The sequence below is a fragment of the Oncorhynchus clarkii genome, chromosome 5 (assembly GCF_045791955.1).
Source record: "Oncorhynchus clarkii lewisi isolate Uvic-CL-2024 chromosome 5, UVic_Ocla_1.0, whole genome shotgun sequence".
Lineage (NCBI taxonomy): Eukaryota > Metazoa > Chordata > Actinopteri > Salmoniformes > Salmonidae > Oncorhynchus > Oncorhynchus clarkii.
The window spans coordinates 1,644,180-1,670,526 of record NC_092151.1 but is presented as its reverse complement, the minus strand read 5'-3'; the positions used below and the strand labels follow the sequence as shown (position 1 = coordinate 1,670,526).

The following is a 26,347-nucleotide window of genomic DNA, read 5'->3' as shown; positions in this document are numbered from 1 at the left end:
AACACAACTGATTGGCTCAAACGCATTAAGAAGGAAAGGTATTCCACAAATTAACTTTTCACAAGGCACACCTGTTAATTGAAATGCATTCCAGGTGATGACCTCATGAAGCTGGTTGAGAGAATGCCAAGCGTGTGTAACAAAGCTGTCATCAAGGCAAAGGATGGCTACTTTGAAGAATATCAAATATATATTAATTTGTTTAACACTTGTTTCGGTTACTACATGATTCCATATGTGTTATTTCATAGTTTTGATGTCTTCGCTATTATTCTACAATGTAGAGAATAGTAAAAAGAAAAAGGAACAACTTGAATCAGTTGGTGTCCAAACTTGACTGGTAGATTTTTTTCAAAGTTAATCAACAAGGAAAGGAAATGTTTTAACAGGCCAATCAGAGTTTGTGGGTGTATACCCCTCTTGTCTATATAACACCCTGCACTGCTCTGGTTTCCTCATTCTAAGAACTACCTCTTACATGAGTCTTACAAGAGATCTGGTGGGATGTCTCCCTGAACTCCTTCAGAGAACCGGGGTTACACACCATAACCCAAAGTTCTCTTTCAGTCCACCCGGTTCGACACCTCACTATGGGACACTTGTAAAACACACTGATTGCCTGTGAAGACACGTGACTGATGTTTCCAGGCAAAACACAGAGAAAGTGGCGAAAAGCCGTGGCTCTCTCTATGGTGAGGGCTGCTCGACAGGCTACGGAGTCCAGAGACAATCCCCTAATCATTTTCTGCTGGGTTGGTAAGAGCAAGCCTTTGGCACAACTTATCCTGAAGCCTAGAGCAAGCAGGTGCGACAACAGCTGGGCTGTGTGCTCCGTTGCCTGAGCCAAAATGTCCAGATCAACCAGTCATCGATGTACGTCAGGACTCTTAAGCCTCTCTCCTGTAGGGGGGCTAGGGGGGCTTCGGCACAGTTGGTGAATGTCCGTGGGTCAAGGGGCAGACCGAATGGTAAGGTGAGATATTCGTAGGCTATGCCCCTGAAGGGAAACATTAGATATCTCCTGCAGGATAAACTTCTTAAGCTTTACTGTGGTGAACCACGTGTTCCAATCTGACAGCATGCAATGCTTTGGCATTTGAAATGTGTAGACTCTCAGATGCTTGTTGAGGTGCTGTAAATCCAGAATGGAGTGTACCCCAGGAGCCAGGGAAGCAGAACCAGAAAGCTTTATTTACCAGGGTGGCGGTATTATTAAAGTAGAGCCAACAGGGATGCTAGATAATTAGCCTGAGTGATGATAGCCAGCTAGTCGAGCCGTAGCATGAGAAACCAAGTGCAGACGTGGTGTGTAAACCAAGTAACTCGAGGTTAAAGGTGTTTGAATGGTGGGGTAACGTGCTGAAGAAACAGCACTGCCAAACAAACCGGATGGAGGTTTAGCCAAGAGGTTGCTAACTACACCAGTGGTACCGTTAGTCCACTAACTAGTCAAGACACTTGGAAGTTCAGCTAGCTAACAAGCGGTGGGAACGGTGGGAACCGACAGAGAGCGGTGGGAACAGTGGGAACCGACGGAGAGCTAGAAACTCCAGTAAATGATTCCTCATGGTTGAGCATGTTGCCTTTTTCTTCACTTTCTGAATCCAGTTTATTTGCAAACTGTTAAAATCATTAGAGGAACATTTATGTTGGTTTGTCTGGTGGAGGTGGTGAATCCTGTGTGTTGGTTTGGTAAAGAGTTCTATTGTGTCCACGTTGTCTATGTTCACTTCAGAGAAAGAGCACATGCTGGAACAATTATGTGCCCTAGACTTTCTTTATGGACCAAAGGTTTATTGAACGGAGGGTGATTGTGGTGAAACAGTGCCATCTATCATACAAGACCTGTAACAAACATGTTGACCGATACAACAATTATGATTTACTAGGGAATCAAATTACACCTCATTCCCTATTCAGTGCACTATGTAGGGAATCAAATTACACCTCATTCCCTATTCAGTGCACTATGTAGGAAATCAAATTACACCTCATTCCCTATTCAGTGCACTATGTAGGGAATCAAATTACACCTCATTCCCTATTCAGTGCACTATGTAGGGAATCAAATTACACCTCATCCCTATTCAGTGCACTATGTAGGGAATCAAATTACACCTCATTCCCTATTCAGTGCACTATGTAGGGAATCAAATTACACCTCATTCCCTATTCAGTGCACTATGTAGGGAATCAAATTACACCTCATTCCCTATTCAGTGCACTATGTAGGGAATCAAATTACACCTCATCCCTATTGTCATGTACTGTCATGTTGTCTTGTCTCTGTCCTTTCCCTTCACCCTGTCTCCCTCTGCTGGTCGTGTTAGGTTACCTTTTCTCCCCCGCTTTCCCCCAGCTGTCCCTTGTCTCCTCTAACTACCCATTCACCCCGTTCCCCACCTGTTCCCTTTTTCCCTCTGATTAGGTCCCAATATCTCTCTCTGTTTCTGCTCCTGTCCTTGTCGGATTCTTGTTTGTTTGTGTCATTCATGCCTGAACCAGACTGTCGTCATGTTTGCTGTAACCTTGTCCTGTCCTGTCGGAATCTGCCGGTCCATCTGAGCCTACCTATGTTTGGTAATTAAAGAAGCTCTGTTTAAGTTGATTCGCTTTTGGGTCCTCATTCACGTACCGTAACAGAAGAATCCGACCAAGAATGGACCCAGCGACTTCGGATCCTCTCCACTCAGCCGTCGAGATCCAGGGAGCGATGCTAGGCAGACACAAGCAGGAATTGTCTGCTGCTCGACATGCCGTTGAGACCCTGGCCACCCAAGTCTCCAACCTCACAGAACAGGTTCACCATCTCCGCCTCGATCCACCGGCCACTTCCAGGGCTTTCGAATCTCCGGAGCCCAGAATCAATAACCCGCCGTGTTACTCTGGGGAGCCCACTGAATGCCGCTCGTTCCTCACCCAGTGTGATATTGTGTTTTCTCTCCAGCCCAACACTTACTCCAGGAGCACTGCTCGTGTCGCCTACGTCATATCTCTCCTTATTGGACGGGCTCGTGAGTGGGGCACGGCAATCTGGGAGGCAAGGGCTGAGTGTACTAACCAGTATCAAGACTTTAAGGAGGAGATGATACGGGTTTTTGATCGATCTGTTTTTGGGGAGGAGGCTTCCAGGGCCCTGTCTTCCCTATGTCAAGGCAATCGATCCATAACAGACTACTCTATTGAGTTTCGCACTCTTGCTGTCTCCAGTGGCTGGAACGAGCCGGCCTTGCTCGCTCGTCTTCTGGAGGGTTTCCGCGCTGAGGTAAAGGATGAGATTCTCTCCCGGGAGGTTCCTTCCAGCGTGGATTCCTTGATTGAACTCGCTATTCGCATTGAGCGACGGGTTGATCTTCGTCACCGAGCTCGTGGAAAGGAGCTCGCGCTCTCCGTCGCCTCCCTCTCCGCATCACTACCATCTTCCTCTGCCGGCTCGGGTGATGAGTCCATGCAGCTGGGAGGTATCCGCATCTCGACTGAGGAGAGGGAACGGAGAATCACCAACCGCCTCTGTCTCTATTGCGGTTCCGCTGGTCATTTTGTCACTTCATGTCCAGTAAAAGGCCAGAGCTCGTCAGTAAGCGGAGGGCTACTGGTGAGCGCTACTACTCCTGTCTCTCCTTCAAGATCCTGCACTACCTTGTCGGTCCATCTACGCTGGACCGGTTCGTCAGCTTCCTGCAGTGCCTTAATAGACTCTGGGGCGGAGGGCTGTTTTATGGACGAGACCTGGGCTCGGGAACATGACATTCCTCTCAGACAGTTAAAGGAGCCCACGGCCTTGTTCGCCCTGGATGGTAGTCCTCTCCCCAGGATTCAGCGTGAGACGCTACCTTTAACCCTCACTGTTTCTGGTAATCATAGTGAAACCATTTCTTTTTTAATTTTTCGTTCACCTTTTACACCTGTTGTTTTGGGCCATCCCTGGCTAGTTTGTCATAATCCTTCCATTAATTGGTCTAGTAATTCTATCCTCTCCTGGAACGTCTCTTGTCATGTGAAATGTTTAATGTCTGCTATCCCTCCTGTTTCCTCTGTCTCTTCTTCACATGAGGAGCCTGGTGATTTGACAGGGGTGCCGGAGGAATATCACGATCTGCGCACGGTGTTCAGTCGGTCCAGGGCCACCTCTCTTCCTCCACACCGGTCGTATGATTGTAGTATTGATCTCCTTCCGGGAACCACCCCCCCCCGGGGTAGACTATACTCTCTGTCGGCTCCCGAACGTAAGGCTCTCGAAGATTATTTGTCTGTAGCTCTTGACGCCGGTACCATAGTCCCCTCCTCCTCTCCCGCCGGAGCGGGGTTTTTTTTTTGTCAAGAAGAAGGACGGGTCTCTGCGCCCCTGCATAGATTATCGAGGGCTGAATGACATAACAGTGAAGAATCGTTATCCGCTTCCTCTTATGTCTTCAGCCTTCGAGATCCTGCAGGGAGCCAGGTTTTTCACTAAGTTGGACCTTCGTAACGCTTACCATCTCGTGCGCATCAGGGAGGGGGACGAGTGGAAGACGGCGTTTAACACTCCGTTAGGGCACTTTGAATACCGGGTTCTTCCTTTCGGCCTCGCTAACGCTCCAGCTGTCTTTCAGGCATTAGTCAATGATGTCCTGAGAGACATGCTGAACATCTTTGTTTTCGTTTACCTTGACGATATCCTGATTTTTTCACCGTCACTCCAGATTCATGTTCAGCACGTTCGACGTGTCCTCCAGCGCCTTTTAGAGAATTGTCTTTTTGTGAAGGCTGAGAAGTGCACTTTTCATGCCTCCTCCGTCACATTTCTCGGTTCTGTTATTTCCGCTGAAGGCATTAAGATGGATCCCGCTAAGGTCCAAGCTGTCATTGATTGGCCCGTCCCTAAGTCACGCGTCGAGCTGCAGCGCTTTCTCGGCTTCGCGAACTTCTATCGTCGTTTCATCCGTAATTTCGGTCAGGTGGCAGCTCCTCTCACAGCCCTTACTTCTGTCAAGACCTGCTTTAAGTGGTCCGTTTCCGCCCAGGGAGCTTTTGATCTCCTCAAGAATCGTTTTACATCCGCTCCTATCCTTGTTACACCTGACGTCTCTAGACAGTTCGTTGTCGAGGTTGACGCGTCAGAGGTGGGAGTGGGAGCCATCCTTTCTCAGCGCTCCCTCTCTGACGACAAGGTCCACCCATGCACGTATTTTTCTCATCGCCTGTCGCCGTCGGAACGTAACTATGATGTGGGTAACCGCGAACTGCTCGCCATCCGGTTAGCCCTAGGCGAATGGCGACAGTGGTTGGAGGGGGCGACCGTTCCTTTTGTCGTTTGGACTGACCATAGGAACCTTGAGTACATCCGTTCTGCCAAACTGTTTTTCGCTCGTTTCGAGTTCGTGATTTCTTATCGTCCGGGCTCTAAGAACACCAAGCCTGATGCTTTGTCTCGTCTCTTCAGTTCTTCAGTAGCCTCCACTGACCCCGAGGGGATTCTCCCTGAGGGGCGTGTTGTCGGGTTGACTGTCTGGGGAATTGAGAGGCAGGTAAAGCAAGCACTCACTCAAACTCCGTCGCCGCGCGCTTGTCCTAGGAACCTTCTTTTCGTTCCCGTTCCTACTCGTCTGGCCGTTCTTCAGTGGGCTCACTCTGCAAAGTTAGCCGGCCACCCTGGCGTTCGGGGTACGCTTGCTTCCATTCGCCAGCGTTTCTGGTGGCCCACCCGGGAGCATGACACGCGTCGTTTCGTGGCTGCTTGTTCGGTCTGCGCGCAGACTAAGTCCGGTAACTCTCCTCCTGCCGGCCGTCTCAGGCCGCTTCCTATTCCCTCTCGACCGTGGTCTCACATCGCCTTAGATTTTGTCACCGGACTGCCTTCGTCAGCGGGGAAGACTGTTATTCTTACGGTTGTCGATAGGTTCTCTAAGGCGGCTCATTTCATTCCCCTTGCTAAGCTTCCTTCTGCTAAAGAGACGGCACAAATCATCATCGAGAATGTTTTCAGAATTCATGGCCTTCCGTCAGACGTCGTTTCGGACAGAGGTCCGCAATTCACGTCTCAATTTTGGAGGGAGTTTTGCCGTTTGATTGGGGCTTCCGTCAGTCTCTCTTCCGGCTTTCACCCCCAGTCTAACGGTCAAGCAGAACGGGCCAATCAGACTATTGGTCGCATCTTACGCAGTCTTTCTTTTCGCAACCCTGCGTCTTGGTCAGAACAGCTCCCCTGGGCAGAATACGCCCACAACTCGCTTCCTTCATCTGCGACCGGGCTATCTCCTTTTCAGAGTAGCCTCGGGTACCAGCCTCCGTTGTTCTCATCTCAGTTCGCCGAGTCCAGCGTCCCCTCCGCTCAGGCTTTTGTCCAACGTTGCGAGCGCACCTGGAAGAGGGTCAGGTCTGCACTTTGCCGTTATAGGGCGCAGACTGTGAGAGCTGCTAATAAGCGTAGAACTAAGAGCCCTAGATATTGTCGCGGTCAGAGAGTTTGGCTCTCCACTCAGAACCTTCCCCTTAAGACGGCTTCTCGCAAGTTGACCCCGCGGTTCATTGGTCCATTCCGTATCTCTCAGGTCATTAATCCTGTCGCAGTGCGACTTCTTCTTCCGCGATATCTTCGTCGCGTCCACCCGGTCTTCCATGTCTCCTGTGTTAAGCCCGTTCTTCGCGCCCCCGCTCGTCTTCCCCCCCCCCCCCCCCCATCCTTGTCGAGGGCGCACCTATCTACAGGGTCCGTAAAATCTTGGACATGCGTCCTCGGGGCCGTGGTCATCAGTACCTAGTTGACTGGGAGGGGTACGGTCCTGAGGAGAGGAGTTGGGTTCCCTCTCGGGACGTGCTGGACCGTGCGCTGATTGATGATTTCCTCCGTTGCCGCCAGGTTTCCTCCTCGAGTGCGCCAGGAGGCGCTCGGTGAGTGGGGGGGTACTGTCATGTACTGTCATGTTGTCTTGTCTCTGTCCTTTCCCTTCACCCTGTCTCCCTCTGCTGGTCGTGTTAGGTTACCTTTTCTCCCCCGCTTTCCCCCAGCTGTCCCTTGTCTCCTCTAACTACCCATTCACCCCGTTCCCCACCTGTTCCCTTTTTCCCTCTGATTAGGTCCCAATATCTCTCTCTGTTTCTGCTCCTGTCCTTGTCGGATTCTTGTTTGTTTGTGTCATTCATGCCTGAACCAGACTGTCGTCATGTTTGCTGTAACCTTGTCCTGTCCTGTCGGAATCTGCCGGTCCATCTGAGCCTACCTATGTTTGGTAATTAAAGAAGCTCTGTTTAAGTTGATTCGCTTTTGGGTCCTCATTCACGTACCGTAACACCTATTCAGTGCACTATATAGGGAATCAAATTACACCTCATTCCCTATTCAGTGCACTATGTAGGGAATCAAATTATACCCCATTCCCTATTCAGTGCACTGTGTAGGGAATCAAATTACACCTCATTCCCTATTCAGTGCACTATGTAGGGAATTAAATTATACCCCATTCCCTATTCAGTGCACTGTGTAGGGAATCAAATTACACCTCATTCCCTATTCAGTGCACTATGTAGGGAATCAAATTATATCCCATTCCCTATTCAGTGCACTACGTAGGGAATAACGTGCCATTTGGGACACAGTCTCAGAAATAAGGGTTCTTTATACTGCTAGTAAAGGGTTGATGTGTCTACACTACATGGGCTTATGGGTCATTGTTTATGTGAGATGAGCAAAAACGGTTCTATTGAAACAATCGTTATCGAACCACACATTTTAAAAAGGTCACAAGGGGTTTAAAACATTTTCGTTAATTGATCATATAAATCAATGTTGTGCTGATGATCACACACGTTTAATGTAACTTAAAATAATAATTGACACTCTTCACAAACCAATATCCAACTCAACACCACAACCAACACAACACCCAACAAATCTCCAGAAATTCACATAAGAATTCAAACAGCTTATTAGAAGACATTTGTTGCAATGCATTTCAAACTGACCGTTGTTAACCTAGAATGACCACTACCCAGTCAACACAGAAAGCTGTGCTCAAGTCTATAAGAATCATTCTATCTAAATGTGTCGATAAAGTATACAAGATTAAAAAAGGATCAATAGTACAACATAATGAGAATGCCCAAAAGTGGAATAGCTATTTGTCTAAAAATAAGCTAAACCTACAATATATATATATATATATATATATATATATATCGCTGGTGGAATATGCTGAGCCTATTTGATGGCATATTGTCAGTATGTTTAAATGATGTACTGAATGAATTGACTGTACTAGTTATGTACTGAATGAATTGACTGTACTAGTGAAGTACTGAATGAATTGACTGTACTAGTGAAGTACTGAATGAATTGACTGTACTCGTGAAGTACTGAATGAATTGACTGTACTATCTGTACATTAGCTCTCTAACGTCTGTAATCTGCCTCTAATGATACCCTTCAAGTCAGCTTTGAGCTCACAGATGTGGCAGCTGAATGGATGCATATTCCCATGGCTTACTTCACAGTAGAAACATTCACGTTTATATAGAGTATGGGCAATGAGTTACATGTGGATTAACACGGTCTCTGTTCAGCTGCAGCTCTGTTTCTTGGACTTTATCAGGTGATTGTTTCTAAAATATTGTTTCCGGGCATGGGAGAGGTGAAGCAATGAATCCGTTTGAAACAGAAGTGAACCAGTTTGAAGCAGTGAATCAGTTTGAAACAGAAGTGAACCCGTTTGAAGCAGTGAATCCATTTGAAACTGAAGTGAACCAGTTTGAAGCAGTGAATCAGTTTGAAACAGAAGTGAACCCGTTTGAAGCAGTGAATCAGTTTGAAACAGAAGTGAACCAGTGAAGCAGATGTCAGTTTGAGGGAAAGCAGTGGAGGATTAACAGCTCGTAATCACGACTTCCTCTCCGATATCAGCCTCTCCTAAATATCCAGTTGTCTTGGCACTATACTTAGTTCATGTCATTTCATCAGTCTGCTGCCCCTGTCCTGACCAACAACATTCATTTCTACTATCGCTGGTCTTCTTCACCATGAATCAGTGGATATGAACAATGATGCTCCCTGTCCTGACCAACATTATTTGAGTCTGAGACGAGACAGGATCCAGAGATTTTAGCTCTGGGGAGGGACAGGATCTATTAAAATCACTAATGACTGTACATTTGAGTAAATGCCTGGCAGCTTGCCGTATCAATCAATTGGCTACGGCCCCGGGCACAGGGCACAGGGCAGGGTGGGGGGAAAAGGGAGATAGGTTAGGCAAGGCAGGCAAGGTTGGCAGGGTGGATAGAGTGGGCCTTAACTCTGGCGTCGGCATGGCCGGTCTCAGCGTCTGCTCGTGAATCCGTTCCAGGATACGATGGATACTACTGAAGCTGGGTCTGTCTGTGGGGTGTCCGCTCCAACACAGTCTCATCAGATTGAACAGTTCTACAGGACAGTTCTCAGGGCAGGCCAAGATGTGGCCGTCTCTAACGTAGTAGATGACCTCTTCATGGGCCATGCCGTAGTAAGGCTGCATGCCGTGGGAGAAGATCTCCCAGAGAAGGACCCCGTAGGCCCACACGTCCGACTCCGTGGTGTAACGGTTGTAGAAGATGGACTCCGGGGGCATCCAGCGGATGGGGATAGCATCGTTCTCATTGGCCTTGTAGTAGTCAGCAGAGTAGATGTTTCTGGATAAACCGAAGTCGGCGATCTTAACCACCATCTCTTCTCCTACGAGGCAGTTCCGGGTGGCCAGGTCGCGGTGGACGAACTTCCGTTCCGATAGGTATGCCATGCCCGCCGCAACCTGGCGAAGAGAATGGGAAACCAATAGTTAGCTTGGTAGCATTAGCCGTCATGAAAATATACAACTGTTCATGCCCAGCTAGTGTTGGCTTGATGGCTTGATGTTTCTTGTTTTCGTAATAACTGTTTTTGTTGGTAATCTAGTATAAGCATCGCAGCTAAGTTTCACATGTTTTTATACGGAAAATGCTAACAGTTCCCTACAATTAGCCTAATACTCTCTGTTAGCATGGCAGCTAAGTGTGTCATGTTTTCTATGGGAAATGCTAATAGTTCCCTACAATTAGCCTAATACTCTCTGTTAGCATGGCAGCTAAGTGTATCATGTTTTCTATGGGAAATGCTAAAAGTTCCCTACAATTAGCCGAATACTCTCTGTTAGCATGGCAGCTAAGTGTGTCGTGTTTTCTATGGGAAATGCTAACAGTTCCCTGCAATTAGCCTAATACTCTCTGTTAGCATGGCAGCTAAGTGTGTCATGTTTTCTATGGGAAATGCTAACAATATTAACATTTCTACTGTCTGTATTGTAATGTTGAATTTAAAAAAAAAATGTAATACTTTCAGTACCAGTCAAAAGTTTGGACACACCTACTCATTCAAGGGTTTTTCTTTTCTTTTTCTATTTTTTCTATTTTCTACATTGTAGAATAACAGTGAAGACATCAGCACTATGAAATAACACATGTGGTAACCCGAAAAAGTGATACATTTTTACAATACATTTTATATTTGAGATTTTTCAAAGTAGCCACCCTTTGCCTTGATGACAGCTTTGCACACTCTTGGCATTCTCTCAACCAACTTCATGAGGTAGTCACCTGGAATGCATTTCAATTAACCGGTGTGCCTTGTTAAAAGTTAATTTGTGGAATATCTTTCCTTCTTAATGCGTTTGAGCCAATCAGGTGTGTTGTGACAAGGTAGAGGTGGTATACAGAAGATAGCCCAATTTGGTTAAAGACCAAGTCCATATTATGGCAAGAACAGCTCAAATAAGCAAAGAGAAACGACAATCCATCATTATCACATGAAGTTTGAAGTGCAGTCGCAAAAACAATCAAGCGCTATGATGAAACTGGCTGTCATGAGGACTGTCACAGGAAAGGAAGACCCAGAGTTACCTCTGCAGCAGAGGATAAGTTCATTAGAGTTAACTACACCTCAGATTGCAGCCCAAATTCAAGTTCAAGTAACAGACACATCTCAACATCAACAGTTCAGAAGAGACTGTGTGAATCAGAACTTCATGGTTGAATTGCTGCAAAGAAACCACTACTAAAGGACACCAATGAGAAGATGAGACTTGATTAGGGCAAGAAACACGAACAATGGACATTAGACTGGTGGAAATCTATCCTTTGGTCTGATGACTGTAAATTTGATATTTTTGGTTCCAACCACCGTGTCTTTGTGAGACGCAGAGTAGGTGAACAGATGATCTCAGCATGTGTGGTTCCAACTATGAAGCATGGAGGAGGAGGTGTGATGGCACTTTGCTAGTGACACTGTCAGTTTTTTATTTAGAATTCAAGGCAGACTTAACCATCAGATGACCTGGCCTCCACAATCACCCGACCTCAAAACAATTGAGCTGGTTTAGGATGAGTTAAACTGCAGAGTGAAGTAAAAGCAGCCAACAAGTGCTCAGCATATGTGGGAACTCCTTCAAGACTGTTGGAATAGCATTCCAGGTTAAGCTGGTTGAGAGAATGCCAAGAGTTTGCAAAGCTGTCATCAAGGCAAAGGATGGCTACTTAGAATCCAAAATCTAAAATATATTTTGATTTGTTTAAAACTTTTTTGGTTACTACATGATTTCATATGTTATTTCATAGTTGTGATGTCTTCACTATTACAATGTAGAAAATTGTAAAAATAGTGAAAAACCCTTAAATGAGTAGGTGTGTCCAAACTTTTGACTGGTACGGTGTTTATTAACGTTTTTTTGCACCTGCTTGGATATGAACAGCTGTTCTTCGCAGCACAGTGGCCCCAACTCCAGTTCGGAGGAGAAGCTGCGTCCTGATAGGCTGGCCTGGCTCAGGCTGTGTTGCTGGGTGGGACTACGGCGGCGCAGGTACTCGTTCAGGTCTCCGTAAGACATGTACTCAAACATCAGACACATGGGCTTCCCCACCGCACACACACCTGGAGGAGAGGACACGAACACACATACGCCAGTGTTGCCTCATAGCATACAAACCAAATACATTGTGACCTCTGTCCTTTCTGATGTAAACATAGTGTGTTACCATAATAACTACAGTGTCACTGCAACTATGGAATTAATCTGGTGACACTGGTTTCTGGGGACCGGGATGACATGCATGACTTGTCCCTATCCTACAGCGCACACAAAGGGTCACCCCCAACCTAACTCACCTAGTATCCTAACCATGTTGGGATGGTCAAACTAACTAACTCACCTAGTATCCTGACTATGTTGGGGTGGTCAAACTAACTAACTCACCTAGTATCCTGACTATGTTGGGGTGGTCAAACTAACTAACTCACCTAGTAGCCTGACTATGTTGGGGTGGTCAAACTAACTAACTCACCTAGTATCCTGACTATGTTGGGGTGGTCAAACTAACTAACTCACCTAGTAGCCTGACTATGTTGGGGTGGTCAAACTAACTAACTCACCTAGTAGCCTGACTTTGTTGGGGTGGTCAAACTAACTAACTCACCTAGTAGCCTGACTTTGTTGGGATGGTCAAACTAACTCACCTAGTAGCCTGACTATGTTGGGGTGGTCAAACTAACTCACCTAGTATCCTGACAATGTTGGGGTGGTCAAACTAACTCACCTAGTATCCTGACAATGTTGGGATGGTTAAACTAACTAACTCACCTAGAAGCCTGACTATGTTGGGGTGGTCAAACTAACTCACCGAGCAGCCTGACTATGTTGGGGTGGTCAAACTAACTCACCTAGCAGCCTGACGATGTTGGGGTGGTCAAACTCAGCCATGAGAGCGGCTTCTCTCTGAAAGTCGTTCTGCATGTCAGCAGATGCTTCTTCCTTAAGCATCTTCACTGCTACCATGGTGAAGGGCTTAATGGGCTGGAGACCTGGGGCTCTGAAGAACAACACAATAATAACAGATATACAAAGTAATCACCTCATATAGACCCTGAACCTAATCCATCACTGCTATGTGGTGAAGGACTCCTGAACCTAATCCATCACGGCTACGTGGTGAAGGACTCCTGAACCTAGTCCATCACGGCTATATGGTGAAGGACTCCTGAACCTAATTTATCACTGCTATGTGGTGAAGGACTCCTGAACCTAATCCATCACGGCTATGTGGTGAAGGACTCCTGAACCTAGTCCATCACGGCTATGTGGTGAAGGACTCCTGAACCTAATTTATCACTGCTATGTGGTGAAGGACTCCTGAACCTAATCCATCACGGCTATGTGGTGAAGGACTCCTGAACCTAATCCATCACGGCTACGTGGTGAAGGACTCCTGAACCTAATTTATCACTGCTACGTGGTGAAGGACTCCTGAACCTAGTCCATCACGGCTATATGGTGAAGGACTCCTGAACCTAATTTATCACTGCTATGTGGTGAAGGACTCCTGAACCTAATCCATCACTGCTATGTGGTGAAGGACTCCTGAACCTAATCCATCACTGCTATGTGGTGAAGGACTCGTGATGGGTCTGGCATACTGAACCACCTACGTGCTGACCTATCATCCATCCTATCATCCAACACAAAAATTCCTTGATGTCCTTCCAGACTCCCTCCGTCTACCCAAGGACGCCAGAGGACAAAAATCAGTTAACCACCTAACTGAGGAACTCAATTTAACCTTGCGCAATACCCTAGATGCAGTTGCACCACTAAAAACTAAAAGCATTTCTCATAATAAACTAGCTCCCTGGTATACAGAAAATACCCGAGCTCTGAAGCAAGCTTCCAGAAAATTGGAACGGAAATGGCGCCACACCAAACTGGAAGTCTACCGACTAGCTTGGAAAGACAGTACCGTGCAGTATCGAAGAGCACTTACTGTTGCTCGATCATCCTATTTTTCCAACTTAATTGAGGAAAATAAGAACAATCCGAAATTCCTTTTTGATACTGTCGCAAATCTAACTAAAAAGCAGCATTCCCCAAGAGAGGATGGCTTTCACTTCAGCAGTAATACATTCATGAACTTCTTTGAGGAAAAGATCATGATTATTAGAAAGCAAATTACGGACTCCTCTTTAAATCTGCGTATTCCTTCAAAGCTCAGTTGTCCTGAGTCTGCACAACTCTGCCAAGTCCTAGGCTCAAGAGAGACACTCAAGTGTTTTAGTACTATATCTCTTGACACAATGATGAAAATAATCATGGCCTCTAAACCTTCAAGCTGCCTACTGAAAGAGCTGCTTCCTGTGCTTGGCCCTCCTATGTTGAACATAATAAACGGCTCTCTATCCACCGGATGTGTACCAAACTCACTAAAAGTGGCAGTAATAAAGCCTCTCTTGAAAAAGCCAAACCTTGACCCAGAAAATATAAAAAACTATCGGTCTATATCGAATCTTCAATTCCTCTAAAAAATTTTTGAAAAGGCTGTTGCGCAGCAACTCACTGCCTTCCTGAAGACAAACAATATATACGAAATGCTTCAGTCTGGTTTTAGACCCCACCATAGCACTGAGACTGCACTTGTCAAGGTGGTAAATTACCTTTTAACGGCATCAGACTGAGGCTCTGCATCTGTCCGCGTGCTCCTGGACCTTAGTGCTGCTTTTGATACCATCGATCACCACATTCTTTTGGAGAGGTTGGAAACCCAAATTGGTCTACACGGACAAGTTCTGGCCTGGTTTAGATCTTATCTGTCGGAAAGATATCAGTTTGTCTCTGAATGGTTTGTCCTCTGACAAATCAACTGTAAATTTCGGTGTTCCTCAAGGTTCCGTTTTAGGACCACTATTGTTTTCACTATATATTTTACCTTCGTACATCAGCTGATATCTCAAAGTGCTGTACAGAAACCCAGCCTAAAACAGCAAGCAATGCAGGTGTAGAAGCACGGTGGCTAGGAAAAACTACCTAGAAAAGCCAAAATCTAGGAAGAAACCATGCTATGTGGTGTGGCCAGTCCTCTTCTGGCTGTGCCGGGTGGAGATTATAATAGAACATGGCCAAGATGTTCAAATGTTCATAAATGACCAGCATGGTCAAATAATAATAATCACAGGCAGAACAGTTGAAACTGGAGCAGCAGCACGGCCAGGTGGACTGGGGACAGCAAGGAGTCATCATGTCAGGTAGTCCTGAGGCATGGTCCTAGGGCTCAGGTGCTCTGAGAGAGAGAGAGAGAAAGAGAGAATTAGAGAGAGCATACTTAAATTCACACAGGACACCGGATAGGACAGGAGAAGTACTCCAGATATAACAAACTAACCCTAGCCCCTGACACAAACTACTGCAGCATAAATACTGGAGGCTGAGACAGGAGGGGTCAGGAGACACTGTGGCCCCATCCGATGACACCCCCGGACAGGAAGGATATAACCCCACCCACTTTGCCAAAGCACAGCCCCCACACCACTAGAGGGATATCTTCAACCACCAACTTACCATCCTGAGACAAGGCTGAGTATAGCCCACAAAGAGTATGCCGTCTTTGTGGTCTTTGTGGGCTATACTCAGCCTTGTCTCAGGATGGTAAGTTGGTGGTTGAAGATATCCCTCTAGTGGTGTGGGGGCTGTGCTTTGGCAAAGTGGGTGGGGTTATATCCTTCCTGTCCGGGGGTGTCATCGGATGGGGCCACAGTGTCTCCTGACCCCTCCTGTCTCAGCCTCCAGTATTTATGCTGCAGTAGTTTGTGTCAGGGGCTAGGGTTAGTTTGTTATATCTGGAGTACTTCTCCTGTCCTATCCGGTGTCCTGTGTGAATTTAAGTATGCTCTCTCTAATTCTCTCTTTCTCTCTCTCTCTCTCAGAGGACCTGAGCCCTAGGACCATGCCTCAGGACTACCTGACATGATGACTCCTTGCTGTCCCCAGTCCACCTGGCCGTGCTGCTGCTCCAGTTTCAACTGTTCTGCCTGTGATTATTATTATTTGACCATGCTGGTCATTTATGAACATTTGAACATCTTGGCCATGTTCTATTATAATCTCCACCCGGCACAGCCAGAAGAGGACTGGCCACACCACATAGCATGGTTTCTTCCTAGATTTTGGCTTTTCTAGGTAGTTTTTCCTAGCCACCGTGCTTCTACACCTGCATTGCTTGCTGTTTTAGGCTGGGTTTCTGTACAGCACTTTGAGATATCAGCTGATGTACGAAGGGCTATATAAATACATTTGATTTGATTTGATTTTGATCCGTTTAACTGTGGTTCCAGGTTGCCATGATGGATCCTCTAGGGGTCTGGCGTGCTGACCTGGGATCCAGTAGCATGGTTTAACATGGGAGTCAGACGAATCAGCCTGCCATGATGGATCCTCTGGGGGTCTGAGGTGCTGACCTGGGATCCAGTAGCATGGTTTAACATGGGAGTCAGCCGAATCAGCCGGCCATGATGGATCCTCTGGGGGTCTGAGGTGCTGACCTGGGATCCAGTAGCATGGTTTAACATGGGAGTCAGACGAATCAGCCGGCCATGATGGATCCATTATGGGAATGACTTTATAGTATGTGTGCATGTATCCAGTTGACCCGTAATGGCAGCCATTCAGGGAGCTAGACCAAATAAATCAATTTAATTTCAGCACCACTTCCTCTGTTGTCTCCTGAGTGTTCCTGGATACAGTCAACAGAGCTCTCTCTGGCTGTATCCCAAATGGCACCCATAGGACTCTGGTCAAAAGTAGTGTCCTATAGAAATAGGTTGTCATTTGGGACACAAGATCTTTTTGAAGGGGTTATGAATATCTGCTTTACCAGTCTGTCTCTGCTGACAGTCTCTGCTGACAGTCTCTGCTGACAGTCTCTGCTGACTGTCTCTGCTGACTGTCTCTGCTGACTGTCTCTGCTGACTGTCTCTGCTGACTGTCTCTGCTGACTGTCTCTGCTGACTGTCTCTGCTGACTGTCTCTGCTGACAGTCTCTGCTGACAGTCTCTGCTGACAGTCTCTGCTGACAGTCTCTGCTGACAGTCTCTGCTGACTGTCTCTGCTGACTGTCTCTGCTGACTGTCTCTGCTGACTGTCTCTGCTGACAGTCTCTGCTGACAGTCTCTGCTGACAGTCTCTGCTGACAGTCTCTGCTGACAGTCTCTGCTGACCCACTGAGGAGGCTAAAGGGAGGGAAGCGTCACATCAGACCCATGATCTGATGCAGCTGATATCCAGTCCCAGTCCCTGTCTGCTCTATTTTGGGCTGGGTTAGGAGGGGAGAGGAGAGAAGGGGGGGGGTATGGGGATTGTAAAGTGGTTTTGGAAGGAGGTGTCATCATGAGGGTGTGAGGGGGTTTATATATGTATTTATAATTCTGTCCCACGCTACACTATGCTAGTCGTTGGCTAGCTGTTGTTCCCAGGAGTCTCCATGTACAGGAGGAATGCTTTATGCTGCCCAGGGGATTACCTGAGATAAGTAGCTACCCTCTTGGGATAAAATGGAGCTATCTAGAACCAAAAGGGGTTATTCGGCTGTCCCCGTAGGAGAACCCTTTGAAAACCCCTTTTTGTTCCATGTATAACAATTTTGGGTTCCATGTAGAACCCTTTCCACAGAGTGTTCTCCATGGATCTCAAAATAGGTATTCTATCTGGAACCAAAAACGGTTATTCTATGGGGACAGTCAAAGAACCCTTTTGGAACCATTTTTTCTAAGACTGTAAATCCTCACAGCTAAAGGTGCTCTGGAACCTCTAAAGAACTCATTCTACTGATCTAGAACCTCTAAAGAACACTCTTAGAAAAAAGGGTTCCAAAATGGTTCTTCAGTTGTCCTCATTGGAGAACCCTTTTTGGTTCCATGTAGAACCATTTGGGACCATGTAGAACCCTCTGTGGAAAGGAAAGGGTTCTACAAACTGGTTTGAATCTTACTGATGCTTTGCCACAATAACAAAATGTGTTTGCATGATTAATGCCTAAACAAATTCATTTCCCTGTGTCCAATCTCTGCTTGGGGTTTGAAATAGTTAAACCAAACTAAAGAAGTGTTGTTAAAAGTGTTATTGAAACATACCTTTAATTAACTTATCATTTCCAGGGAACCATAGTAAAACGTTCTCAGAACCGCCCTGCAATCTAACAATTAAAGTTCCCAGAACAAGCTAAATGTTCACCTCCATTCTCAGAACGTTTTAAAACATGTTTACGTTTTACTAGTCATGGAAGCTATGGCTTCATTCCCTGAACCAATGGGAAACCAAAAACTAAGATTACCAAATGAGCTAGCTGGGTATACTGCTTTGGAACCTCCAAAGGCCACATTCTGCTGCCCTGAAACCAGAGTTAGCCTGCATTGTAAACTGTCATGGTGAAAACATGTTGGTACAACAGCAGCTAAGATGGGGAGAAGTATGTCCATAAGGCACTGCTCCACCTCCTACAGGCCCTAGTTTTTACCTTCTTAACAGGACTGTCAACAAGGCAGGTTCTACAGGTCCTAGTTTTTACCTTCTTAACAATACTGTCAAGAAGGCAGGTCCTACAGGCCGTAGTTTTTACCTTCTTAACAGGACTGTCAACAAGGCACGTCCTACAGGCCCTAGTTTCTACCTTCTTAACAACACTGTCAACAAGGTATTTCACCTTTATTTAACCAGGTAGGCCAGTTGAGAACAAGTTCTTATTAACAAATATGCGACCTGGCCAAGATAGAGCAATGCAGTGAGACACAAACAACAACACAGAGTTACACATGGAATAAACAAACGTACAGTCAATACCACAATAGAAAAAATCTGTATACAGTGTGTGCAAATGGAGTAAGGAGGTAAGGCAATAAATAGGCCATAGTAGTGAAGTAATTACAATTTAGCATTAACACTGGAGTGATAGATGTGCAGATGATGATGTGCAAGTAGAGATACTGGTGAGCAAAAGAGCAGCAAAGAAAATAAAAACAATATGGGGATGAGGTAGGTAGTGGGATGGACTATTTACAGATGGGCTGTGTACAGCTGCAGCGATCGGTAAGATGTTCAGATAGCTGATGCTTAAAGTTATTGAGGGAGATATAAGTCTCCAACTTCAGCGATTTTTACAATTCGTTCCAGTCATTGGCAGCAGAGAACTGGAAGGAAAGGAGGCCAAATGAGGTGTTGGCTTTGGGGATGACAAGTGTGAGATATGCCTGCTGGAGCGCGTGCTATGGGAGTGTTGTTATGGTGACCAGTGAGCTGAGATAAGGCGGAGCTTTACCTACCAAAGACTTATAGATGACCTGGAGCTAGTGCGTTTGGCGACAAATATGTAGCGAGGGCCAGCTGATGAGAGCATACAGGTTGTAGTTGTGGGTGGTATATGGGGCTTTGTTGACAAAATGGATGGCACTGTGATAAACTGCATCCAATTTGCTGAGTAGAGTGTTGGAGGCTATTTTGTAAATGACATCGCCGAAGTCAAGGATCGGTAGGATAGTGAGTTTACGTGGGTATGTTTGGCAGCGTGAGTGAAGGTGGCTCTGTTGCGAAATAGGAAGCCAATCCTAGATTTAATTTTGGATTGGAGATGTTTAATATGAGTCTGGAAGGAGAGTTTACAGTCTAGCCAGACACCTAGGTATTTGTAGTTGTCCACATATTCTAAGTCAGAACCGTCCAAAGTAAAGATGCTAGTCGGGCAGGCGGGTGTGCGTAGCGATTGGTTGAAAAGCATGCATTTAGTTTTACTTGCATTTAAGAGCAATTGGAGGCCACGGAAGGAGTGTTGTATGGCATCGAAGCTCGTTCGAAGGTTTGTTAACTCAGTGTCCAAAGAAGGGCCAGAGGTATACAGAATGGTGTCGTCTGCGTAGAGGTGGATCAAGAAATCACCAGCAGCAAGAGCGACATCGTTGATATATACAGAGAAAAGAGTCGGCCCGAGAATTGAACCCTGTGGTACCCCCATAGAGACTGCCAGAGGTCCGGAAAACAGGCCATCCGATTTGACACACTGAACTTTATCTGAGAAGTAGTTGGTGAACCAGGCAAGGCAGTCATTTGAGAAACCAAGGCTGTTGAGTCTGCCGATAAGAATGTGGTGATTGACAGAGTCGAAAGCCTTGGCCAGGTCGATGAAGGCCACATTCTGCTGCCCTGAAACCCACCACATCCTCTTCCTCCACCACCACCCCCACATCATCCTCTACCACCACATCCTCTTCTTCATCCTCCACCACATCCTCTTCCTCCACCAACACCACATCATCCTCCTCCACCACCACCACATCCTCTTCCTCCACCACCACCCCCACATCATCCTCTACCACCACATCCTCTTCTTCCTCCTCCACCACATCCTCTTCCTCCACCACCACCACATCCTCTTCCTCCTCCACCACATCCTCTTCTTCCTCCTCCTCCACCACATCCTCTTCTTCCTCCTCCACCACATCATCTTCCTCCTCCTCCACCACATTCTCTTCCTCCACCACCACCACATCATCCTCCTCCACCACCACCACATCCTCTTCCTCCTCCACCACATCCTCTTCCTCCTTCACCACATCCTCTTCCACCTCCACCACCACATCCTCTTCCTCATCCACCACCACATCCTCTTCCTCCTCCACCACATCCTCTTCCTCCTCCACCACATCCTCTTCCACCACCACATCATCCTCTACCACCACATCATCCACCACCACATTATTTTCCTCCTCCACCACCACATCCTTTTCTTCCTCTTCCTCCTCCACCACCACCACATCCTCTTCCTCCACCACCACCACATCATCCTCCTCCACCACCACATCAGACTGGTTAATTATAGACTCTGATATAAGGGGCGGCAGGGTAGCCTAATGGTTAGAGCGTTGGACTAGTAACCGCAAGGTTGCAAGTTCAAACCCCCGAGCTGACAAGGTACAAATCTGTCGTTCTGCCCCTGGCAGTTAACCTAGGCAGTTCCTAGGCCGTCATTGAAAATAAGAATTTGTTCTTAACTGACTTGCCTAGTTAAATAAAGGTAAAATAAAATAACAACCTGTATAAATGTAAAAATGCAGACTCATGATATAACAACCTGTATAAACGTAACAATGCAGACTCATGATAGAACAACCTGGGAGAAACCATGGTTCTTGTTTAGCCTTTAGATCTAGGTGTTGTTGGAGGATCTTGGTACTCTTGTAATCTACCCAGCTATTTGGTTCCTTGGAATGTTTTCGGAACTAAAGTTTTGGGTTTTCCATTGGTTCTGGGAATAAAGCCATACATTTCGTTACTGGTAAAACTGAACGTTTTTTCTGATAATGGAAGTGAACGTATTTTTAGGTTGCAAGGAGGTTCGAAGAACATTTTACTCTGCTTCCTGAGCGTTTTCCTGGAGGTTTTATTAACGCTCTGAGAATGGAAATTGTAGTTCATTTTGATGTTTTTTTCCTACCACTACACTTTCACTGAATGTTTTAATAAGACTTAACTCGAGTCTAAGTCCTGTCTACGCCGGGGTAAAGAGGTTCTAGTAAGATAACATATGGAATTGTTTTAAGATGGTCATACCAAGGTTTATTCGTGGAATAAATGAAAGCGTGAACCACCACATTTAACCATGGCAAGGTGACTGGGAATATGGCAGAATACAAACAGTGTAGTTATTCCCTCCGTAAGGCAATCAAACAGGCAAAACGTCAGAATAGAGACAAGTGGAGTCGCATTTGAACGGCTCAGACACGAGACGTATGTGGCAGGGTCTACAGACAAAACCAGACACGTCGCAGACACTGAGGTCTTGCTTCCGGACAAGCTAAACATCTTCTTCGCCCGCTTTGAGGAGTGCCACAGACGTAGCCTGCTACCAAGGACTGTAGGATCTCCTTCTCCGTGGCCGACGTAAGACATTTTAAGCGTGTTAACCCTCGCAAGGCTGCCGGCCCAGATGGCATCCCTAGCCGCGTCCTCACAGCATACGCAGACCAGCTGGCTGGAGTGTTTACAGACATATTCAATCTCTCCCTATCCCAGTCTGCTGTCCCCACTTGCTTCAAGATGTCCACCATTGTTCCTGTACCCGAGAAAGCAAATATAACTGAACTAAATAAATAAATCGCCCCAGTAGCACTCACTTCTGTAATCATACAGTGTTTTGAGAGACTACATAAGGATTATATCACCTCTACCTTACCAAACACCCTAGACCCACTTCAATTTGCTTACCGCCCCAATAGATCCACAGACAATGCACTGCACACTGACCTATCCCATCTGGACAAGAGGAATACCGATATAAGAATGCTGTTCATTGACTATAGCTCATCAATAAACTCGGGGCCCTGGGTCTGAACCCCACCCTGTGCAACAGGACTTCTTGATGGGCCAGGTGTTGGCCAGGTGTTGATGGTAGGAAACCACTTCGCTGATCCTCAACACAGGGGCCCTACAAGGATGTGTGGTCAGCCCCCTCCTGTACTCCCTGTTCACCCATGACTGCGTGGCCATGCACGCCTCAAACTCAATCATCAAGTTTGCAGAAGTAACAACAGTAGTAGGCCTGATTATCAACAATGACGGAACAACCTACAGGAAGGAGGTGAGGGCTGATCATGGACTTCAGGAAACAGCAGAGGGAGCACGCCCCTATCCACATCGACTGCAATGGAGCAGGTGAAAAGCTCCAAGCTCTTCGGCGTACATCACCGACGATCTTAAATGGTCCACCCACACAGACATTGTACTAAAGAAGGCAGAACAGCTTGGCACCTAAAACCCTCACAAACGTTTACAGATGCACAATTGAGAGCATTCTCTCGGGCTGTATCACCGCCTGGTACGGCAACTGCACCGCCCGCAACCGCAGGGTTCTCCTGAGGGTGGTGCGGTCTGACCAACACATCACTGGGGGCAAACTTCCTGCCCTCCAGGACACCTACAGCCCCCGAAGTCACAGGAAGACCAAAAAGATCAAGGACACCAACCACCCTGCCCTACCCTGCCCTGCCACTGCCCTGTTCACCCCGCTATCATCCAGAAGGCGAGGTCAGTACAGGTGCATCAAAGCTGGGACCGAGAGACTGAAAAACAGCTTCTATCTCAAGACCATCCGACTGTTAAACAGCCACCACTAGCTGGCTTCCACCCAGTTACGCAGCCCTATTCTTTAGAGGCTGCTGCCCTACATACATAGAATCACTGGCCAATTTAATAATGGAACACTAGTCACTTTAATAATGTTTACATACTGCCTTACTCATCTATGTATATACTGTATTCTATTCTACTGTATTTTAGTCTATGCCACTCCAACATTTCTCCTCCAAATATTGATATATTATTTAATTCCATTCTTTTAAGTTTGTGTATTGTGTGTATTGTTGTGAATTGTTAGATATTTCTGCACTGATGGAGCTAGAAACACAAGCATTTCGCTACACCCTCAATAACATCTGCTAAACATGTGACCAATTACAATTTGATTTGAGGTAGTCAACAGAGTTAACTGGGAGTCAACAGAGAGTCAGAGAATTGCTTGGTACGTGTAATACAATATAATCTAATGAGAGTCTCACCTGGCCTGGAAGACCCGTCCGAAGGCCCCCTCTCCGATGTCCCTGACATACTCAATGTTGTTCCTGGGATACTCTAGAGCCAGCAGCTTGGAGTTAAGCAGTAGGGGCAGGCGCTGGTACATGGGGTTGGGGTGGAGGCGATCCAGCAGCAGACTCTCAGAGGGTAAGGCAGTCAGGGTGGGGGTCTCCATGGCTCTGAGAGAGATGGAGAGAGAGAGATAGGTTATTATAGTGACTGCTTCCCAAATGACACTTTGTTCTCTTTTTAGTGCAATAATTTAGACCAGGGCTACCCACAGGGATACCCACAGGGCTCTGGTCAACAATAATGCACCATATAGGGAACAGGGTACCGTTTGGGATGCACCCAGTGTCAACTCTGATCAATGGTCTCCTATGTTTGACAACACCATATACAGTCAGGTCCAGAATTATTGGCACCCTTGAAAAAAGATGGGGGGGGGGGGCTGTCTAAATTAAACATACAAAATACTGAGCGATATTGCATGCTCAAATCATGGGGAAATTATGATTTTGTTTATCAAGTAATAAAATAAAATATAAAAAAGATGGGAGGTCAAAATTATTGTTACCCCTGTTTTCAATACACCCTCTCCTGCTCTTGTGGACTGCCCTCTTCAATTCAAACCACATGTTTTCAATGGGGTCCAGAGACTAAGATGGCAAATTTACTAAGCACCAGGACATTTTAGCCCCAAAACCTGGTTGCCTCTGCCAGGAGGCTGAAACTTGGCAGCAAGTGGATTCTGTATGGAGCAATGGTCTAAGATCCCTCCCACTGTGTTCTCTAATCAGATTATGTATGGGGGAATGGTCTCAGACCCCTCCCACTGTGTTCTCTAATCAGATTCTGTAGGGAGGAATGGTCTAAGACCCCTCCCAATGTGTTCTCTAATCTCATAAAACATTTTAGAAAAAGCCCCCTTATGCTCGGACAGCAGAGTCCCTGCCCATTGAAATTCGGACAGCAGAGTCCCTGCCCCCTGAAATTCGGACAGCAGAGTCCCTGAACCTCGGACAGCAGAGTCCCTGCCCCCTGAACCTCAGACAGCAGAGTCCCTGCCCCCTGAACCTCAGACAGCAGAGTCCCTGCCCCCTGAAGCTAGGACAGCAGAGTCCCTGCCCCCTGAAGCTAGGACAGCAGAGTCCCTGCCCCCTGAAGCTAGGACAGCAGAGTCCCTGCCCCCTGAAGCTAGGATTGCAGAGTCCCTGCACCCTGAAGCTCGGACAGCAGAGTCCCTGCCCCCGGAAGCTCGGACAGCAGAGTCCCTGCCCCCTGAAGCTCGGACAGCAGAGTCCCTGCCCCCTGAAGCTAGGACAGCAGAGTCCCTGCCCCCTGAAGCTAGGACAGCAGAGTCCCTGCCCCCTGAAGCTCGGACAGCAGAGTCCCTGCCCCCTGAAGCTAGGACAGCAGAGTCCCTGCCCCCTGAAGCTCGGACAGCAGAGTCCCTGCCCCCTGAAGCTAGGATTGCAGAGTCCCTGCCCCCTGAAGCTAGGACAGCAGAGTCCCTGCCCCCTGAAGCTAGGATTGCAGAGTCCCTGCCCCCTGAAGCTAGGACAGCAGAGTCCCTGCCCCCTGAAGCTAGGATTGCAGAGTCCCTGCCCCCTGAAGCTAGGACAGCAGAGTCCCTGCCCCCTGAAGCTAGGACAGCAGAGTCCCTGCCCCCTGAAGCTAGGATTGCAGAGTCCCTGCACCCTGAAGCTAGGACAGCAGAGTCCCTGCCCCCTGAAGCTCGGACAGCAGAGTCCCTGCCCCCTGAAGCTAGGACAGCAGAGTCCCTGCCCCCTGAAGCTAGGATTGCAGAGTCCCTGCCCCCTGAAGCTAGGACAGCAGAGTCCCTGCCCCCTGAAGCTAGGATTGCAGAGTCCCTGCACCCTGAAGCTAGGACAGCAGAGTCCCTGCCCCCTGAAGCTCGGACAGCAGAGTCCCTGCCCCCTGAAGCTAGGACAGCAGAGTCCCTGCCCCCGGAAGCTAGGACAGCAGAGTCCCTGCCCCCTGAAGCTAGGACAGCAGAGTCCCTGCCCCCTGAGGCTCGGACAGCAGAGTCCCTGCCCCCTGAAGCTAGGACAGCAGAGTCCCTGCCCCCTGAAGCTCGGACAGCAGAGTCCCTGCCCCCTGAAGCTAGGACAGCAGAGTCCCTGCCCCCTGAAGCTAGGACAGCAGAGTCCCTGCCCCCTGAAGCTCGGACAGCAGAGTCCCTGCCCCCTGAAGCTAGGACAGCAGAGTCCCTGCCCCCTGAAGCTCGGACAGCAGAGTCCCTGCCCCCTGAAGCTCGGACAGCAGAGTCCCTGCCCCCTGAAGCTAGGATTGCAGAGTCCCTGCACCCTGAAGCTAGGACAGCAGAGTCCCTGCCCCCTGAAGCTCGGACAGCAGAGTCCCTGCCCCCTGAAGCTAGGATTGCAGAGTCCCTGCCCCCTGAAGCTAGGACAGCAGAGTCCCTGCCCCCTGAAGCTAGGACAGCAGAGTCCCTGCCCCCTGAAGCTAGGATTGCAGAGTCCCTGCACCCTGAAGCTAGGACAGCAGAGTCCCTGCCCCCTGAAGCTCGGACAGCAGAGTCCCTGCCCCCTGAAGCTAGGACAGCAGAGTCCCTGCCCCCTGAAGCTAGGATTGCAGAGTCCCTGCCCCCTGAAGCTAGGACAGCAGAGTCCCTGCCCCCTGAAGCTAGGATTGCAGAGTCCCTGCACCCTGAAGCTAGGACAGCAGAGTCCCTGCCCCCTGAAGCTCGGACAGCAGAGTCCCTGCCCCCTGAAGCTAGGACAGCAGAGTCCCTGCCCCCTGAGGCTAGGACAGCAGAGTCCCTGCCCCCTGAAGCTAGGACAGCAGAGTCCCTGCCCCCTGAAGCTAGGACAGCAGAGTCCCTGCCCCCTGAAGCTAGGACAGCAGAGTCCCTGCCCCCTGAAGCTAGGACAGCAGAGTCCCTGCCCCCTGAAGCT

At 47.7% G+C, this 26,347-nt stretch overlaps 1 protein-coding gene across 2 annotated transcripts in view; it reads right to left on the bottom strand.

Annotated features, from left to right (window-relative positions):
* Positions 1-7,736: 7,736 nt before the first annotated feature.
* The window catches only part of LOC139408251 (muscle, skeletal, receptor tyrosine kinase), a 77,190-nt gene continuing 58,579 nt past the window's right edge, over positions 7,737-26,347 (bottom strand). For both annotated transcript variants that reach the window (XM_071151927.1, XM_071151928.1), the window contains 4 exons: positions 23,393-23,587; positions 12,692-12,840; positions 11,709-11,905; positions 7,737-9,755 (listed from right to left, as the gene is read on the bottom strand). In XM_071151927.1, the coding sequence (XP_071008028.1) occupies positions 9,156-9,755; positions 11,709-11,905; positions 12,692-12,840; positions 23,393-23,587 (1,141 nt within the window). In that variant the 3' untranslated portion in view covers positions 7,737-9,155. The remainder of the gene's footprint in view (positions 9,756-11,708; positions 11,906-12,691; positions 12,841-23,392; positions 23,588-26,347) is intronic.